General features: G+C 47.6%; 1 protein-coding gene across 2 annotated transcripts in view; it reads left to right on the top strand.

The window, feature by feature from the left end:
• The first annotated feature begins 17176 nt into the window (after window positions 1–17176).
• Window positions 17177–20374, top strand: part of COMMD7 (COMM domain containing 7) — a 41306-nt gene continuing 38108 nt past the window's right edge. Inside the window, exon 1 of one of the 2 annotated variants that reach the window (XM_034947057.3) lies at window positions 17177–17621. In XM_034947057.3, coding sequence (XP_034802948.1) covers window positions 17538–17621 — 84 coding nt within the window. In that variant the 5' untranslated portion in view covers window positions 17177–17537. The remainder of the gene's footprint in view (window positions 17622–20374) is intronic. The other variant, XM_034947058.3, reaches the window with a different exon arrangement.

Below are 20374 nucleotides of genomic sequence, written 5' to 3'. Positions count from 1 at the left end.
GATGCTGCAAAAGTGTCTATACTTACTGGATCTTATTCTACCTAAGAGCTTGGGGAGAGGCTAGGGAGATACCAGAGAGAAATGGGCTCAGCTCAGCGCCCTGCCTGGCGCCCAGCAGGGCCTCTTGTGAATGAACAGCAGGACTCCTGGCTTTCTGGCACAAACATACAAATTGGTGTCCAGTCCATTGGTGGAGGAAGAAGGGGGTCTCTCTGGAGAGGGCCTGTAGTTGTCTCCACCATCTGGGGCACATCTTTTGTTTTGTTTTGTTTTGTTTTGAGACAGAGTCTCGATCTGTCACCCAGGCTGAGTGCAATGGTGCGATCTCGGCTCACTGCAACCTCTGCCTCCTGGTTTCAGTCTCCTGCCTCAGCCTCCCAAGTAGCTCGGATTACAAGCGCCTGCCACCATGCCCGGCTAATTTTTTGTATTTTTAGTAGAGACGGGGTTTCGCCATGTTGGCCAGGCTGGTCTGGAACTCCTGACCTCAGGTGATCTACCCACCTCAGCCTCCCAAAGTGCTGGGATTACAAGCATGAGCCACCATGCCCAGCCTGGGGCATATTGTTGTTGGAAAGAAAACAGCATATATAAACAGGACTGAAGCTGGGCGTGGTGGCCCACGCCTGTAATCCCAGCACTTTGGGAGGCTGAGGCAGGCAAATCACAAGGTCGGGAGTTCGAGACCAGCCTGGCCAACATGGTGAAACCCCGTCTCTACTAAAAATACAAAAAATTAGCCGGGCGTAGTGGCGGGTGCCTGTAATCTCAGCTACTCGAGAGGCTGAGGCAGGAGAATAGCTTGAACCTGGGATGTGGAGGTTGCAGTGAGCCGAGATCACTCCACTGCACTCCAGCCTGGGCAACAGAGGGAGACTCCATCTCATAAAAATAAAAATAAAAATAAAATAAATAAACAGGTCTATGGGGAGGGCTCCTGGGCCTCTGTGTCTGAACCCTAAGCTAGGAACCCACAGCTAAACCCTGTGTCCTGAATTCTGGCAGAGGATGCCTGTGCCACCAGTGGGAACTCGGGGGAGGCCCAGTTCAGATGCCAAAGGGCTGGATTTTCTGGGACAACCTAAACCCAGGAAGAAAAAGCAGAAGGTTGGGTGAGCAGGTTGTCTCAGTTCCATCACTTGGGAAGGAGCAGGAATGTTGGGAGAATGGGTAGAAAAATGGCCTGATATCTCCCCAGGGCATAGAACTTCTTTTTTTTTTTTTGAAACAGAGTCTCATTCTGTTGCCCAGGCTGGTGTGCAATGGCTCAATTTTGGCTCACTGCAAGCTCCGCCTCCCAGGTTCACACCATTCTCCTGCCTCAGCCTCCCGATTAGGTGGGACCTCAGGCGCCCACCACCACGCCTGGCTAATTTTTTTGTATTTTTAGTAGAGACAGGGTTTCACCGTGTTAGCCAGGATGGTCTCGATCTCCTGACCTCGTGATCCGCCCGCCTCGGCCTCCCAAAGTGCTGGGATTACAGGCATGAGCCACCACGCCCGGCCCCCACAGAACTTCTTTACAGTTCTTCTTTTGAGACAGAGTCTTGCTCTGCCACCCAGGCTGGAGTGCAGTGGTGTGATCTCAGCTCACTGCAACTTCCACCTCCCAAGTTCAAGCAATTCTCCTGCCTCATCCTCGTGAGTAGCTGGGATTACAGGCATGTGCCACCATGCCTGGCTAAATTTTGTTTGTTTGTTTGTTTGTTTTTGACTAGAGACAGGTTTTCACCACATTGGCCAGGCTGGTCTGGAACTCCTGACCTCATGATCCACCCGCCTTGGCCTCCCAAAGTGATGGGATTACAGGCCACTGCCGTCCAGCCTTTCTTTACAATTTTAAAAGTGCATTGATCAAATTCATCATCTCACCTAAGCCTCACTGCCACCCATGAGGATGTGAGGCAAGGAGAACTGGGGGCCCCATTTCAGATGAGACTGAGGCCCAGAGAAGGAAGGGATTACACAGAGTGAGTCAGCTGTGTAATCAAACCTTGACTGAGCACCTACTGTGTGGTCACCTTGCAGTGTTTACTTAAAATTGTATTTTAGGCTGGGTGTGGTGGCTCACACCTGTAATCCCAGCACTCTGGGAGGCCAATGTGGGCAGATCACGAGGTCAGGAGATTGAGACCATCCTGGCTAACACGGTGAAACACCGTCTCTACTAAAAAATACAAAAAATTAGCCGGGCATAGTGGCGGGTGCCTGTAGTCCCAGCTACTCAGGAAGCTGAGGCAGGAGAATGGCGTGAACCCAGGAGGCAGAGCTTGCAGTGAGCCGATATCGTGCCACTGCACTCCAGCACTCCAGCCTGGGCGACAGAGCGAGACTCCGTCTCAAAAAAAAAAAAAATTGTGTTTTAACAGATCACAATCATTATAATCATGAAGGTGAGGAATATTCATTAAGGGGATACAAATTCTGTGATTACAGACCATTTGTTTCATCACCCAAAGCAACAACACATAGATAAGAGAGTGTCCTTGCTCTTAGGAGATGAACACCAAATTATTTAGAAGAGGCAGCCGGGCATTGTGGCTCACGCCTGTAATTCCAGAACTTTGAGAGGCCAAGGCAGGAGGACCCTTTGAGTTAAGTTCAAAGGCAGCCTGGGCAACAAAGTGTTGCCTGTCTTTACTAAAGATCAAAAAAATTAGCCAGGCATGGTAGCCTGTGCCTGTAGTCCCAGCTACTCAGGAGGCTAAGGTGGGAGGATCCCTTGAGCCTGGGAGATAGAGGCTACAAGTGAACCATGATCCTGCCACTGCACTCCAGCCTGGGCGACAGAGCAAGGCCCTGTGTCAAAGAAAAAAAATAAAAAAAGACACAGTATCACCAATTTACTCTTAAATAATTCAGAAAAATAATATGCATATGTATGGGTCAGGGAGGTTGTTAAAGCAAAGAGGACAAAATATGAACCAAATAGAGAATGTGGTTTAAAAGACATCCAGGAGGTCCTTGAACTAGACTTACAACTCTTCTATAAATTAGATATTATATTAAATAAAAATTTATTCTTCAAAAAATTAAGGGCCAGGCACGGTGACTCCTGCCTGGAATCCTAGCACTTTGAGAGGCCAACGTAGGAGTATCGCTTGAGCCCAAGCGTTTGAGACCAGACTGGGCAACACAGTGTGACCCCCATCTCTAAAATAAAATAACATTATAAAGAAAAGCCACATGTACATATATAGATCCTAGACACTCTTATGCTAATAAATCAACACACTGATGGGCTGACACACGTTATAGTTAACTTACACTTCTGTTAAATTATACCATGACCTTTCAGTTCTTAGAGCAGCTACAGGTTTTTAATAACAAATGTAAAGTGCTTAGCACAGTGCCTGCTGCATACTAGACACTTAATATATGACAGAAATTTTTGTGAGCATGTGTTATTACCTCTTTATGCCACAATTTCTTCATCTTTATTTTTATTTTATTTTATTATTTTTTTGAGACAGAGTCTCACTCTGTTGCCCAGGCTGGAGTTCAGTGGCACGACCTTGACTCACTGCAAACTCTGCCTCCCAGGTTCAAGTGATTCTTCTTCCTCAGCCTCCCGCGTAGCTGGAATTACAGGCGCGGGCCACCACACTGGGCTAATTTTCGTCTTTTTAGTGGAGACAGGGTTTCACCATGTTGGCCAGGCTGGTCTCAAACTCCTGACCCTAAGTGATCCTCCCACCTCAGACTACCAAAGCGCATCTTTAAAATAGAGATCATTTTTCCTACTTCCTAGGGGTTTCCTGAGAATTATGAGTTAATACATGTAAGGCATTTTGAACAGTGCCTACCACATGGAAAATACCATAAAAATGCTTGTTAAATTATATATATACATTTTTTCTGTTTTGAGACAGAGTCTCACTCCGTCACCAGAGCTGGAGTGCAGTGGTGCGATCTCGGCTCACTGCAACCTCCGCCTCCCCGTTTCAAGAGATTCCCCTGCCTCAGCCTCCCGAGTAGCTGGGATTACAGGTGGGTGCCACTACGCCGAGCTAATTTTTTTTTTTGTACTTTAGTAGAGACGGGGTTTCACCATGTTGGCCAGGATAGTCTCGATCTCCTGACCTCATGATCCGCCCGCCTCGGCTTCCCAAAGTGCTGGGATTACAGGTGTGAGCCACTGCGCCTGGCCTACGTATTATTATTAATGAGTATATGCTGCACTGCTTTCCTGGCTGCCTCAGCTCTTGGCAGGTGCAGGGATAAATGTTCTCCTTCCATCCTCAGTGTCTGCCAAATAGTCCTGTCTGTCCCTTGGTCTCCCAGCCTCTCAGGCAAGCCCAGTCCACCTCTAGTATCTAGTATCTAGTGCCTCTCCTTACAGTCAAGGAAAATGAGGTTCAGAAAAGTGAAGTGGTTTGCCTGGGGGCTACAGCTGGCAGAGCTGGGACTAGATCCTCCACTCGACCCCCATCTCCCCGTGACCCCCACTCTGTGTGTGCTATGCTAAGGAGTTCGAGCCTCAAGCATCTCCCTTGTCTAACTGGAGTAATAATAATAATAATAGCCATGCCTACTTCCCAGAATGACTGTGGGGATTCGCAGAGCCCATGTATGTGAAAGAACCCCATTGTAAGGTATTCAGTCCTAATGGTAGTGCCATTAGAGGCCACGTTCATTTGCAAAGTGGGTTCCTCACCTTTCACTTTCAACAGGAACACCCAGACTCCTATTCTCCTTTTTTTTAACCCCAAAACGGGTCATTGAAATATTTTCCTTAAATGTACCTAGCTAGACAAGTACACAGAGCCTGGCCAGGTCATATTCATTATTTATTATTGTTATTATTATTATTATTATTATTGAGACAGTCTTGCTCTGTCACCCAGGCTGGAGTGCAGTGGTGCGATCTCAGCTCATTGCAACCTCCGCCTCCCAGGTTCAAGCGATTCTCCTGCCTCAGCCTCCCAAGTAGCTGGGACTACAGGCACCCGCCACCATTCCTGGCTAATTTTTGTATTTTTTAATAGAGACGAGATTTCACCATGTTGGCCCGGCTGGATCCATGCGCTTCGGCCTCCCAAAGTGCTGGGATTAGAGGCGTGAGCCACCGCACCCAGCCATTCATTAGTTATTATTAAATAAGCAATTTCATAATAGCTGCTGAGAGCCTACCATGTGCTCAGGCACTTGAGCTAAACATTTTATGTGTATTACACTTTGACTCTCACAACACCCTTGTGAAGTAGGAAGGAGTCTAATCTCCATTTCACACGTGGGAAAAACAAGGCCCAAACGGGATTGGGATGGAGGGAGGTCATCCATCTCTCTCTATCCCCTGCAGAACCAGCACGGAATTTCCTTCCCTGTTTCTGTCATTGGTGGAGGAGGGGTGTGCATATTTCTTTAATTTTTTTTGAGACAGAGTTTCGCTCTGGTTGCCCAGACTGGAGTGCAATGGCACGATCTCAGCTCACCTCAACCTCTGCCTCCCGGATTCAAGTGATTCTCCTGCCTCAGCCTCCCCAGTAGCTGGGATTACAGGCATGAGCCACCAAGCATGGCTAACTTTGTATTTTTAGCAGAGACAACATTTCTCTATGTTGGTCAGGCTGGTCTCAAACTCCCAACCTCAGGTGATCCACCCACCTTTGCCTCCCAAAGTGTTGGGATTATAGGCGTGAGCCACCACGCCTGGCCAGGGTGTGCATATTTATTGAATTATTGAATTCACTGAACTCTGTGCCAGGCACTGTGGTAAGGAATAAAGCTGAGAAGAAAAATGCAAAGTCCTTTTACTGCCCTCCTGGAACTTACAACTGAGTAGAGGAAACAGACATTCATCAAATTTATCTCACTAATAGTTGTAAGATTACAATTTTCCTTTTTTTTTTTTTTTTTTTTTTTTGGAGACAGAGTCTTGTTCTATCCCCTAGGCTGGAGTGCAGTGGCTTGATCTTGGCTCACCGCAACCTCTGCCTCCCGGGTTCAAGTGATTCTCCTGCCTCAGCCTCCCAAGTAGCTGGGATTACAGGCATGTGCCACCACTCCTGGCTAATTTTGTATTTTTGGTAGAGATGGGGTTTCTCCATGTTGATCAGGCTGGTCTCAAACTCCTGACCTTGTGATCCACCCGCCTTGGCCTCCCAAAGTGCTGGGATTACAGGTGTGAGCCACCACACCTGGCCGGCCTACAATTGTATTAAATGCTATGACGAGTACAGGGTATTATAAAATGAAAATTAATTAGGTCATAGTGCCTGAGAAAACTTTCCTGAAGAAGTAAGTCACGTTTTGGGAGGCTGAGGCAGCAGATCACTTGAGGTCAGGAGTTCAAGACAAGACTGGCCAACATGGTGAAACCCCATCTCTACACAAATACAAAAATTAGCTGGGCATGATGGTGGGTGCCTGTAATCCCAGCTACTTGGGAGGCTGAGGTGTGAGAATTGCTTGAACTCGGGAAGCGGAGGTTGCAGTGAGCCAAGATCATGCCACTGCACTCCAGCCTGGGTGACAGCGAGACTCCATCTCAAAAAAAAAAAAAAAAAATCAGCAGGACGTGGTGGCATGCTCCTGTAATCTCAGCTACTCGGGAGGCTGAAGCAGGAGAATCACTTGAACCTGGGAGGCAGAGTTTGCAGTGAGTCAAGATCCTGCCACTGCACTCCAGCCTGGGTGACACAGCGAGACAGTCTCAAAAAAAAAAAAAAAAAAAGGAAAGAAGCAATGCTCATGCAGGGATCTGAGGGGATGCAATGATTAAGTAAGCAGCAGGCTAAGGGGTGAGGGAAACGTGTTCTGGGATTTGGGAACAGCACTTGCTAAGCTCCTGAGGCACAAGGAGCATGGCTTGGGCAAGGAACAGAGGGGAGGCCCACATGGCTAGAGCACACAGCTGAAGAGGAAGGCAGACTCAGGTGAAGAAGACAGGAATCAGAGCATCCACGCTTTCAGCAATTGGAGCCTTTGCAGGGTTTTCAGTGACATGATCAGGTCAGAGTGAAATATTCTGCACCATGCCTAGCACAGTGGTAGTTAATAGAAGACAGGATGCCAGGCATGGTGACTCAGGCCTGTAATCCTAGAAATTTTGGAAGCCGAGGCAGGAATATCATTTGAGCCCAGGGGTTCAAGACCAGCCTGAGCAACATAGTGAGACCCCATCAGAAAAAAAAAGAAAAGAAAACAGGAAAGCCCTCCCTTCATTCTGCAACAGTCTCTATGTCTGTGGATAATGTTTTATCCCGTTTCTCCAGACAAGACATCAAATGAATGAATGCTTGTTATTTATCATAATAGTAGCAGTTATTATTATTGGATGCCGTACAGTGGCTCTCGTGAGAAGAGGCTTAACTGCAAATCAAAATCTGTGATTTGTCTTTGTGGCTTTTGACTTGGGGTCCAGAGCTGAATCCACTGATTTCTTTCTCCATCCTGGCCCTTGAAAGAGATGCCATGCCTCACTCTGTTGGACAGCACCTGTTTTTGCCCCTTGGAGAATACCCCATGGCCCCCTCCAAATTTGATGTTGTTCATGAAATGAAGTAACATTGACTTTATTTTGTTGTTGTTGTTTGTGTTGTTTTATTTATTTATTTTTTTGAGATGAAGTCTCACTCTGTAGCCCAAGCTGGAGTGCAGTGGCGCGATCTCAGCTCACTGCAACTTCTGCCTTCTGGATTCAAGCGATTCTCCTGCCTCAGCCTCCTGAGTAGCTGGGATTACAGGCGCCCACCACCACACCTGGCTAATTTTTGTATTTTTAGTAGAGACGGGGTTTCACCATGTTCACCAGGCTGGTCTTGAACTCCTGACCTCAGGTGATCTGCCTGCCTCGGCCTCCCAAAGTGCTGGGATTTTAGGCATGAGCCACCGCGCCTGGTCACATTGACTTTAATTCATTCACACTTTGAGCTTTCTGAGAGCAGGGACCACATCTACCCCCACATTAGGTAATCAGTAAATGTTCGTTTCCCTGAAGCCCTGACTCATCATTATCTCATCCCTCACCCTCAGACAAAACAGAAAGTTTCCCTGGACCTGGGTTCCTTCATTTTTGGAAGCTCAGGCTTGACTTCTGAGGAGGATAAGATGGTTAAGGGGAAAAGTTCAGCAGTCTAGGTTCTGTTCTCATTCTCCTATTAACCCACTGTGTGACCTCAGACAGGTGTCTTCCCTTCTCTGGGCGTCTGCTTCCTTCACTGTCAAATGGGGCAGATAGTGTAGCATGGAATGAAGCCCAAAACCTTAGTGTCATTCTTGATTCATCTCTCTGCTTCTTGGATTCTACTTCCTGGATTTGTTCTGGGTCCAGACTCAGCCTGCTCTACCGTTTTGAGATAAACATAGAGGGGATGGATTCTTCTTGTCCAAACCTGTTCTTATCTCCTCTGGTCAGGGCCCTCAGCCTCCAATCTTCACGAAGTCCATATACACAGCATGCTGATAACCCTGGCTGCAGGCCAGGAAATGATTACCAAGTTATGCTGACCTGCAGAGTAGAGGGAGAAGGTAGGGGTGACATGCCCAAGACCCCAGGGCTTCCCCCTCAATTGCTCCTTTCCTAAGGCCTCACAGAGGCTAACTGCTCCGTCTGCTTACCTTCCCTCCACCAGACAGGTTTACCCCCATTACCCCTGTTGACAGCCCCCCACTCTCCTTCCTAGCATTTTTCTCCTTTGCAATGTCTTTCCATGACTCTTCATATAAGGTGTGCCTCCCTTATTAGATTTTGAGCAGTGTAGAGGCAGAGCAGTCATCTGTCTTATTCACTGCTGTGTTCCTGACACCGAACACAGGACCTGGAACATAGTAGGTGCTCAATAAATACCTACTACTGGAATGAATGAAGCGACTCCTCCATCTTTCAGATGATAAAAATAGTCCAGAAAAGAAAGTTCTAGAGGTCAGTCCCCCAAGATTACACCCCGGATTGTGTTCACAGCACCCAGCAGTGATATGCATTGCTGGCCTAAAGCAGGGCAGGCCAGGCATTCACTTTATAATGGTTCTGCAGAGAAAAACAAAGCGGACAATAGAGATCCAGGCCTCATTTTCTCAGGCAAAGTGATTCCTACCATGAATTTGAAATGAGGGGTGAGATTCCCAAAAGGTAGAGACATTGTCACCCACACCCTCAAAGTAGGAACTGCCAAAGGGCTCTTTAAAAAGCAAATTTCTAGAGGGACAGCTTAAACATCCATTGGAGCTTAGGCCAGAGGATCTTAAAAAGGCTAAAACTTTACCCCAGAAATCCTGCCATTTGAAGGAAGATTTTTGAACAGGTAAACAAATTCATCACCATGTCCTAGATAAAAATTGGAGAATTGGAACTGTCCTGTAAGTCCAACAAGAGAAATTTATCTACATTAATTTACCTGTGTAAGGATGAAAAACTAGAGGTGAAATTGACTTATCTCCCTCTGGCTTCCAGCATGCTCAGAGCCAATTTAGAAATTAATCAGTGATCTCTACATTACCACATGTGTTGGCTCATTTTTTTCCCTGAACCATTTTATACACTTTTACCTTGAGTACTTTGAGCATGCATTTCTTAAGAACAAAGACATTTTCCCATAACCAAATTACATTTATCAAGTTCAGGAAATTGAACATTGATACAATATTATTATCTAATCTACAGTGGGTGTTCAGACTTCAATTGTCACAATAATGTATTTTTTTAATTGTGGTTTTAAAAAAGCACATAAAATTTACCATTTTAACTATCTATTCTTATTTATTTGAGGACAAGGTCTCACTATGTTGCCCAGGCCTAGAACTCATAGACGCAAGGGATCCTCCTACTTCAGCCTATCAGATAGCTGGGACTACAGGCAAGAGCCACCATCTTAACTATTTCTAAGTGCAGAGTTCAGTAGTGTTAAGTACATTTATTTTGTGCCAATGTCTTTTATAGCAATTGTTTACCTCCATCCAGAATTACACATTGCATTGTTATCTTGTCTTTTTTATTTATTTTAATCTAGAGCAATTCTCCAGCCTTCCTTTGTCAATGACTTTCATGACATAGATGTCAGGAGTCTAGGTCAACTGTATTTTTACATTTTTGTTACGTGCTTTTTTTTTTTTTCTTTTTTTTTGAGACAGAATTTCGCTCTTGTTGTCCAGGCTGGAGTGCAATGGCGTGATCTCGGCTCACTGCAACCTCCACCTCCCGGGTGCAAGCGATTCTCCTGCCTCAGCCTCTGGAGTAGGTGGGATTACAGACATGTGCCACCACGACTGGGTAATTTTTGTACTTATAGTAGAGACGGGTTTTCGCCATGTTGGCTAGGCTGGTCTCGAACTCCTGACCTCAGGTGATCTGCCGGCCTCGGCCTCCCAAAGTACTGGGATTACAGGCATGTGCCACTATGCCCGGCCCAGTTTTTTTTTTTTTAACCTGAAAATGTTCATAGTATTTTCTTCTAGTTTTTGTTAGAGGATCTAGCACTTGTCCCTTCTGTTAAAATGCCCTTGGGCAACATGGGAGATCCTTGCTGCCATGGAAATATTCTGCATCTTGACTGTATCAATGTCAATATCCTGGTGATGACACTGTAGGATCTGTGCATCGAGGGAAACCGGGTAAAGGCCACAAGGAATGTCTCTGTATCATTTCTTAAAACTGTATGTGAGTCTACAATGATCTCAAAATTAAAAGTTTAATTTAAAAAAAATGCCCTTTGGCATTTCAGAGTGTGAAGGGTTAGACCTTTCTCCTAGGGAAAACCTGGCCCCTTGGTGAAACTCCCAGCAGGAATCCTCCCTGCCTGAGAAACTACTTCTTAATGAACTCCTTTCACTTGCAGGGGCGGGGGAGGGGAGAGGGAGTGAGGACTTTCGTTGCCCTCCACAGGGACATTTTAAAGTGAATAAAGGGAGTAGGGTCCCTCATTAAGGCTGAAATGGGGGCAGGAGGTTCTCTAGAAGAGAGTCCTGGCTCCGGCCTGCATTTCCTGCTGCAAAGTTATCACATTAACAGTAATCACTGCTCCTTCCTTCCTCTAAGAGTGGATTGTGAAGGAGAACATTGGAAAGACTTTTCTATCTATTGCCTTTGTTAGTTACTTTTTTATCTATTGCCTTTGTTAGTTACAAAGTTCTTAATGAGAAAGAAAAGTCAGAGAGATCTAAATAGGCAACCACAAGGATTAGTTATGAGCATTTAATTTTTGCTCCGTAGAATATTATGCAGCATTTTTGGACGATGTTTAGGTAGCATTTTATCATTGAAGCCAAAAATGAGATTTGGAGGCTCCTTTTAGAGGACTTGGATGTCTCCTCTTTGGGATGTAGGGGATGTGGGTTGGAAGGTGGGCAGGGCCTGGACCCGGAGCCTCATCAGGGAACTGCACCAGGTGCCTGTTCAGGCAGAAATGCTAATTTCTGGGTGTTTTCAGAGAGATGGTTCATGGGTAATGGTTTAGTTTCTGCTTACCTTGAAAATTCATCCGTCCTTGTGATATTAAAAAAATATATTGATACATAATATTTGTACATAGTTATGGGGTATATGTGATATTTTGTTGCTTTCATAGAATGTGTAATAATCAAGTCAGGGAATTTAGGGTATCCTTCACCTGAAGTATTTATCATTTCTTTTCTTCTTTTTTTTTTTTTTAATTGAAATGGAGTCTCACTCTGTCACCCAAGCTGGAGTGCAGTGGCCCAATCTCAGCTCACTGCAACCTCTGCCTCCCGGGTTCAAGCAATTCTCCTGCCTCAGCCTCCTGAGTAGCTGGGATTACAGGTGCCTACCAGCAAGCCTGGCTAATTTTTGTATTTTTAGTAAGGACAGCGTTTCACCATGTTGATCAGGCTGGTCTCGAACTCCTGACCTTGTGATCTGCCTGCCTCAGCCTCCCAAAGTGCTGGGATTGCAGGCATGAGCCTCCTTGGCTGGCCTTTTTTTTTTTTTGAGATAGAGTTTTGCTCTTATTGCCCAGGCTGGAGTGCAATGGCACAATCTTGGCTCACTGCAACCTCCTTCTCTTGGGTTCAAGCTATTCTCCTGCCTCAACCTCCCAAGTAGCTGGGATTACAGGCACCTGCCACCATGCCCAGCTAATTTTTGTATTTTTAGTAGAGATGGAGGTTCACCATGTTGGCCAGGCTGGTCTTGAACTCCTGACCTCAAGTGATCCACTTGCCTCGGCCTCCCAAAGTGCTAGGATTACAGATGTGAGCCACCGCCCCCGGCCCTTGTTCATTCATTCTCTCTCTCTCTCTTTGTTTTTTTTTTTTTTTTTGAGATGGAGTTTCACTCTTGTTGCCAAGGCTGGAGTGCAATGGCGTGATCTCGGCTCACCACAACCTCTGCTTCCTGGGTTCAAGCAACTCTTCTGCCTCAGCCTCCTGAGTAACTGGGATTACAGGCATGCACCACCAGGCCCGGCTAATTTTTTGTATTTTTAGTAGAGACAGTGTTTTTCCATATTGGTCAGGCTGGTCTAGAACTCCTGACCTCAGGTGATCTGCCCGCCTTGGCCTCCCAAAGTGCTGGGATTACAGGTGTGAGCCACCGCGCCCAGCCTATTCATTCTTTATAACTACTTTTTGTGGTATCCATTAGACATCCTCATCTCTACCCCATCCCCATGACATTTAGAGCCCAGAAGGACTGAACATAATATTCCTTGCCTTCCTAGAAATTTTTCCTAAAGAAATAACCAGATGTGGAAAAGGATTGTGTACAGGAATGTTTATTGCCATATTCTTTTTATAAGATTGAAAAATTGAAATAATAATAATACCAAGCAGTTACTGAGCTCTTACCATGGTCCAGTTGCTGTGCTAAATGCTTTATAAGCATTGTCTTGTTTCATCTTTTCAAGAAGGTTATATTATCATTGCCATTTTATAAATAAAAACAGAAATAGAAGCACTGAAAGGTTAGTAATTTGCCTGAGACAAAATAATTAGTAAGTGGAGGAGACAGATGTATAAACGACAGCAATAACACATTGTGGTAAACATTAAAATAGAAATAATGGTTCATTCCTGGGTTTCAGCACACACAAAAAAGAAAAAGTAATATGAGCGACAATCAGTAGACAATGCAAAGTATTATTATCATTATACACGGTGTGTATTCGAATGCTTAAAATAAAGTCCTGCACAAAGTGAGCACTTAAAATGGTTGTGATTATTTGCACTTCAAACTTTAATGTGCCCACAGATCACTTGGGAATCTTGTTAAAATTCAGATCCTGAATCAGCAGGTCTAGTAGACCTGAGATTCGGTATTTATTTTATTTATTCATTTGTTTTTGAGACAAAGTCTCACTCTGTCACCCAAGCTTGTGTGCAGTGGAGTGATCTAAGCTCACTGCAACCTCCACCTCCCAAATTCAAGCGATTCTCCTGCCTCAACCTGCGGAATAGCTGGGATTGCAGGCATGTGCCACCACACCTGGCTAATTTTTGTATTTTTAGTAGAGACAGGATTTCTCCACGTTGGCCAGGCTGGTCTCGAACTCCCGACCTCAGGTGATCTGCCTGCTTCAGCCTCCCAAAGGGCTGGAATGAGATTCAGCATTTCTTTTTCTTTCTTTCTTTTCTTTTTTTCTTTTTTTTTTTTTTTTTGTGAGATATAGTCTCACTCTGTCACCAGGCTAGAGTGCAGTGGCCCGATCTCGGCCCACTGCAACTTCTGCCTCCCAGGTTCAAGCTCTTCTCCTGCCTCAGCCTCCCTAGTAGCTGGGACTACAGGCGCTTGCCACCACGCCCGGCCAATTTTTGTATTTTTAGTAGAGACGGGGTTTCACCATGTTGGCCAGGATGGTCTCAATCTCTTGACCTTGTGATCCGCCCGCCTCGAGCCTCCCAAAGTGCTGGGATTACAGGCGAGAGCCACCGCACCCAGCCTGAGATTCAGCATTTCTAACAAGCTTCCAGGTAACGCCTGCACTGCTGGTCCAAGGAACCACACGTGGAGTATGAGGGATTATTAAATAACTTGGTGAAATGCGAGAGTCCTGTGTATGTAAAACGAAAACAAATCACACAACCCCAGTGACCTGCGATGTGGAAAAAGACTGAAAAAAGGCCGGGCGCGGTGGCTCACGCCCGTAATCCCAGCACTTTGGGAGGCCGAGGCGGGTGGATCACGAGGTCAGGAGATGGAGACCATCCTGGCTAACACGGTGAAACCCCGTCTCTACTAAAAATACAAAAAATTAGCCAGGCGTGATGGCGGGCACCTGTAGTCCCAGCTACTCGGGAGGCTGAGGCAGGAGAATGGCGTGAACCCGGGAGGCGGAGCTTGCAGTGAGCCGAGATAGCACCACTGCACTCCAGCCTGGGCGAGAGAGAGAGACTCCGTCTCAAAAAAAAAAAAAAAAAAAAAAGACTGGAAAAGAAGAGTCACCATATTCCTATAGTATTGGGTGTCAGTTTCAAGTGAATTCCTTTCCTTTTCTGTATTTTCTGTCACATGAGCTAATTCCGTTCCACAAATACAGTATTTATCAAGTGACTCAGCACCAGTCACTGTGGAAGCAGAAATGAAAAGAAATCCAGTGGTTTTCTCCAGGATGTTAAAAACAAAACAAAACTTAAAACGGGTTCATTTTATTTTTTATACCTAAACAGTTGATTTAACACTTAAAGATATGAAGAAATGTAATGCCCTGATGGGGATCTTCTTTTTTTTTTCTCCCCCAACTATTTATTTATTTATTTTTGAACAGAGTCTTGCTCTGTCGCTCAGGCTGGAGAGCAGTGGTGGGATTTCGGCTCACTGCAATCTCTGCCTACTGGGTTCAAGCGATTTTCCTGCCTCAGCCTCTAGAGTAGCCGGGATTACAGGCATGAACCACCATGCCCGGCTAATTTTTGTATTTTTAGTAGAACCAGGGTTTCACTATGTTGGCTAGGCTGGTCTTGAACTCTGGACCTCAGGTGATCCACCGGCCTCGGCCTCCCAGAGTGCTAGGATTACAGGCATGCGTCACTGCGCCCAGCCCAGATCTTCTTTTTTAACAAGGTTAAAAATATTTAAAAATAAAAATTCCGGGCCAGGTGCAGTGGCTCACGCCTGTAATGCCAGCACTTTGGGAGGCTGACGCAGGTGGATCACTTGAGGTCAGGAGTTTGAGACCAGCCTGGCCAATGCGGTGAAAACCCATCTCTAGTAAGAAGACAAAAGTTGGGCCGGGTGCGGTGGCTCGTGCCTGTAATCCCAGCACTTTGGGAGGCCGAGGCAGGCGGATCACCTGAGGTGGGGAGTTCAAGACCAGCCTGACCAACATGGAGAAACCCGTCTCTACTAAAAATACAAAATTAGCCGGGGTGGTGGCACATGCCTGTAATCCCAGCTACTTGGGAGGCTGAGACAGGAGAATCACTTGAACCCGGGAGGCGGAGGTTGCAGTGAGCCGAGATCTCGCCATTGCACTCCAGCCTGGACAAAAAAAGCAAAACTCCGTTTCCAAAAAAAAAAAAAAAAAGACAAAAGTTAGCTGGGTTTGGTGGTGGCCACCTGTATTCCCAGCTATTCGGGAGGCTGAGGCTGGAGAATCAACAGAACCCGGGAAGCAGAAATTGCAGTGAGCCGAGATTGTGCCACTGCACTCCAGCCTGGGTGACAGAGCCAGAATCTGTCTCAAAAAAAAAAAAAAAAAAAAAAAAATTCTTGCACGGTGAGTGAGTTCCTGTCTGTTTGTAACCCGAAGGTTTATTCTCTTCCAGGTACTCCAAACTCGGACTGTGTCCTGTACACATTCTCAAAGCACCTCCTACTTTTTGGCATCCCTTAATACTTTCACACACACTTGCGTCTGCCCCCTGGGTCAATTCTGACTTCTCAGAGGCCAGGCACTGCATCTGGTTCATCTGGTTGTGTCACTGTGGAATCCCCACCCCCTATCATGTCATGGTATCTGCCTCACAGCAGACCTTTTTTTTTTGGAGATGTGGTCTTGCTGTGTCGCCCAGGCTGGAGTGCAGTGGCGCCATCTGGGTTCACTGCAGTCTCGATCTCAAGATCTCAAGTGATCCTCTTGCCTCAGCCTCCGAGTAGCTGGGACCACAGGCATGTGCCACTCAATATTTGTTGAATGAATGTATGAATGATATAATGACTGAAGGGGATGGGCTTGGCCTTTGGGTAGAAGATTTTTTGTTTTTTCTTTGAGACGGAGTTTCGCTCTTGTTGCCCAGGCTGGAGTGCAATGGCGCGATCTCGGCTTACCGCAACCTACGCCTGCCGGGTTCAAGGAATTCTCCTGCCTCAGCCTCCCGAGTAGCTGAGATTACAGGCATGCACCACTACGCCCGGCTAATTTTGTATTTTTAGTAGAGACGGAGTTTCTCCATGTTGAGGCTTGTCTCAAACTCCTGACCTCAAGTGATCCGCCCGCCTCAGCCTCCCAAAGTGCTGGGATTACAGGAGTGAGCCACCGCGCCGGGCCAGGTAGAAGACATTTTGTTTATACTTTTACAGAAGGGATTTTCAGGAAAGGGTAGAAGAGAGGAGGAGGGCTGGTGAGGAAGGCCAGCCAAACCCCCCACATTTCCCTGCTCCAGGTTTCTCGGCATTACCTCCTTACCCTCAAGGCTGGACTTAGGGGCTAGGTGAAGCCCTTAGGCTTGGCGTTCAGTTCCTAGATTCTGGGTAGCATGTCTCTATTTTCTCATGTTTCCAGTGGGGATTAGGGTAATATTTACCTGGGAACTGTGAGGAGCCCCTGGGAAGAGAGGGCATGGGGGTTAGAGTGTTTGAGGGGCTGCAGTGATGATCACGGTCTCAGTAACCTCCCCTCACCCACCTCACCACCACCCTCCCTGCCCCGCACAGTCAAAGCCCTCGCACTATTTTGAGGAAACTTTGGTAAGTCAGTTTCTTTCACTCCAGAAGGTCTCAAAGTGTAGTCCCTGGGTGCTTATTGGAAATGCAAATTCTCAGGCTCCACCCTGGCCCTTCGAATCAGATCCTCTGGGGGCGGGGCCCGGCAATACCAGGTGATGCTGGGGTGATGCTGATGCCCTTCCAAGGTTGAGACCTAGTGCTCTACTCTGATGTCAGGTCTCCGAGAGACACTCTGGCCTGCTTTGTTCCCTTCCCTGTCCCCAGTGTCTGGCATCGAGTAGGCGTGCCATAAATATCTCTGGAGTGCATAGTAACAGTGATGATGATAATAGCAGCTAGCCATTGATTGAAGACCTCTTGTGTGCCGGTCTCTGCGTTAAACATTTCTGGAGGCTTAACTCATTTAAGGAGCTACCCCAGCCATCATTTTCTCAGATGGTGAAACTGAGGTTCAGAGAGGCCAAGCGCCGTACCCAAAGGTCACTCAGCGGGAGAGCTGGCAGGAAACCTCGCGTCTGCCGGTGCCGGCGCCGCCCCCGCCCCTCCCCGGAGCCCGGCGGCCGCGCGTGTCCGCGGCCCTGCGAGGGCTACCCGGCTCCGGACAGCCCAGGGCGGCCGGGGGAGGAGCGCGCTGCGACGGCTGTGGCGAAAGTGCGGTTGTGGATGCGCGGAGAGGCCGGCAGCGGTGGCAGCGGCAGCGGAGGAGGAAGCTGAGCAGGGCGGCGGCGGCGGTGGAACCTGCGGGGCTGGGGCGCGCGCCATGGGCCGCCTGCACTGCACTGAGGACCCGGTGCCGGAGGCCGTGGGCGGCGACATGCAGCAGCTGAACCAGCTGGGCGCGCAGGTGGGCCCGGCGGCGGGGCGTGGGGCGTGGGGCGTGGGGCGCGGGGCCCAGGGCCCAGGTGATTCCAGGAGCCGGGCCTGGGGGAGGGGGGACGTCCGGGGGTGCGCGGAAGTTGGGACAGACTAGACAGAGCGGCGTCTGGTGGGCGTTTGGGGTGTGTGAGGTGGGTTCGGGGCGAGGCTAAGGTGAGCTGGGGTCTGAGGAGAGTGTGGGGAGCCAAGGGATCTCCGGAGGCCTAAGGGCCACCTGAGGGGTCCGAAAGGCTTTGTGGGGTCTCAGAGATGGGACTACGGGACCTCTGCGGGGTCCTGGGGCCGAGGAGAGCTTTTGGGGTCCTAGAAGAGGGACGGAGGGGAGTCTAGATGAGGCTGAAGGAGTTTGGGGAACTGAAGGAACAGACTAAGGGCGTGGGGAGTTTTGGGGAGCAGTGGGGTCCAAAGGGAGATAGATGTTTGGCAGGGAGGCCGAGGAAGCCTGAGGGGAGGGCCCGAGAATCTGAGGGGGCCCGGGGAAGCTCGGCCTGGGCTGCCGTCTTACATCTCAGTGTGACATGAGTGTCAGTAATAGCCAGGCCCCACTGGGGCTCTGTGGGCCTGAGGGGCTCGATCTGGGACAAGGCTGATGACACCTTCCACCTCCACCCAGTTAAGGAGAGTCACTGGGATTCACATGGAAAGAAACCTTATACACTGTGTACAGTGGGGGTCTTCATCCTTGATGGTAGGGGAGCTAGCAAAGCCTTTTTCTCCCCCTTCAGGCTGCAGGTGCCAACCAAGGCAGTCTTGGAGGCATCCTGCTTCTGTGCTGGTTGGGATGCCTTTTCATACCACCAAGGCTGCTGAAATAGGTGAGAATGACACTTCTCACCCCCACTGGGAAGATACATCTATTTCCCCCGCTAGGTCGTCACTTCCCAGGAGGTAGCGCCCCTCTTCTTTCATCTCCATACCCCCCACAACTTCCCACACAGTAGTGCTGCTTGCGAGATAAAAACCAAACTTAGAACTTGTAACGACAGGAAGGTTCTAAGCTTGAGCTATGCAATAGAAAAATTTGCAAGCCACATTTCTAACTTTGCATTTTGTAGTAGCCACATTTAAAAATTAAATAGAAATGGAAATTAATTTTTTTTTTTTTTTGAGACGTAGTCTCATTCTGTCACCCAGGCTGGAGTGCAGTGGCGCGATCTCGGGTCACTGCAACCTCCGCCTCCCAGGTTCAACCAGTTCTCTGTCTCAGTCTCCCGAGTAACTGGGACTACAGGCACACGCCACCATGCCCAGCTAATTTTTGTATTTTTAGTAGAGATGGGGTTTGACCATGTTGGCCAGGCTGGTCTTGAACACCTGACCTCAGGTGATCTGCCCACCTCAGCCTCCCAGAGTGTTGGGATTACAGGCGTGAGCCACTGTGCCCAGCCCTGAGTTCATCTTATGCAAGCATCCTAGAGTTTATTTACACAAACCTACTGCACCCTAGGATATATGGTATAGCACATTGCTCCTAGGCTACAAACCTATACAGCATGTGACTGTACTGAATACCATAGGCAACTGGACTATAATGGTAAATATTTGTGTGTTTAGACAAATCTAAATAGAAAAGGTACAGTACAAATACAGTATAAAAGATAAAAAATAGGCCGGGCACGGTGGCTCACACCTACCCTAGGACTTTGGGAGGCCAAGGTGGGCGGATCACAAGGTCAGGAGATCGAGACCATCCTGGCCAACATGATGAAACCCTGTCTCTACTAAAAATACAAAAATTAGCTGGGTGTAGTGGCAGGCACTTGTAGTCCCGGCTACTCTGGAGGCTAAGGCAGGAGAATCGCCTGAACCTGAGAGGTGGAGGTTGCAGTAAGCTGCGATTGCACCACTGCATTCCAGCCTGGGCAATAGAGTGAGACTTCATCTCAAAAAAAAAAAACAACTTTCTAGTTGGGTACGGTGGCACAGCTACCACAGTAGTCCCAGCTACTTGGGAGGCTGAGACAGGAGGATCACTTGAGCTCAGGATTTCAAGGCTGTAGTGCATGGTGATTCCACCTGTGAATAGCCATTGCACTCCAGCCTGGGCAGCATAGTGAGACCCCCATCCCAAAAAAAAAAATTTTTTTTTTCTGTTTTTGATAAGTTGACCTTAGCCTACTGTCAGTTTTTTTTGTTTGTTTGTTTGTTTGTTTTAGACGGAGTCTTCCTCTGTCACCCAGGCTGTAGTGCAGTGGCGTGATCTTGGCTCACTGCAAACTTCACCTCCTGGGCTCAAGTGATTCTTTTGCCTCAGGCTCCCAAGTAGCTGGGACTACAGGCGTGCACCACCATGCCTGGCTAATTTTTGTATTTTTAGTAGAGACAGGGTTTCACCATGTTGGCCAGGCTGGTCACGAACTCCTGACCTCAAGTGATCTGCCTGCCTCAACCTCCCAAAGTGCTGGGATTACAGGCGTAAGCCATGCACCCTGCCAACTGTAACTTTTTACTTCATGAATGCTTACCTTTTTTTTTTTTTTTTTTTTTTGAGGCAGGGTCTCGCTCTGTCACCCATTGCTCACTGTAGCCTTGATCTCCTGGGTTCAAGCAATCCTTCCACCTCAGCCTCCCAAATAGCTGGGACTATAGGCACGCGCCACCATACCTGGCTAATTTTTGTATTTTTTGTAAAGACAGAGTTTTGCCATGTTGCCCAGGCTGGTTTTGTTAAACTTTTTGGCACTTTTGTAGTAACACATAGCTTAAAACACAAACATGGCT

This window comes from Pan paniscus, chromosome 21 (genome assembly GCF_029289425.2).
Source record: "Pan paniscus chromosome 21, NHGRI_mPanPan1-v2.0_pri, whole genome shotgun sequence".
NCBI lineage: Eukaryota > Metazoa > Chordata > Mammalia > Primates > Hominidae > Pan > Pan paniscus.
This window is presented reverse-complemented; position numbering and strand designations above follow the sequence as displayed.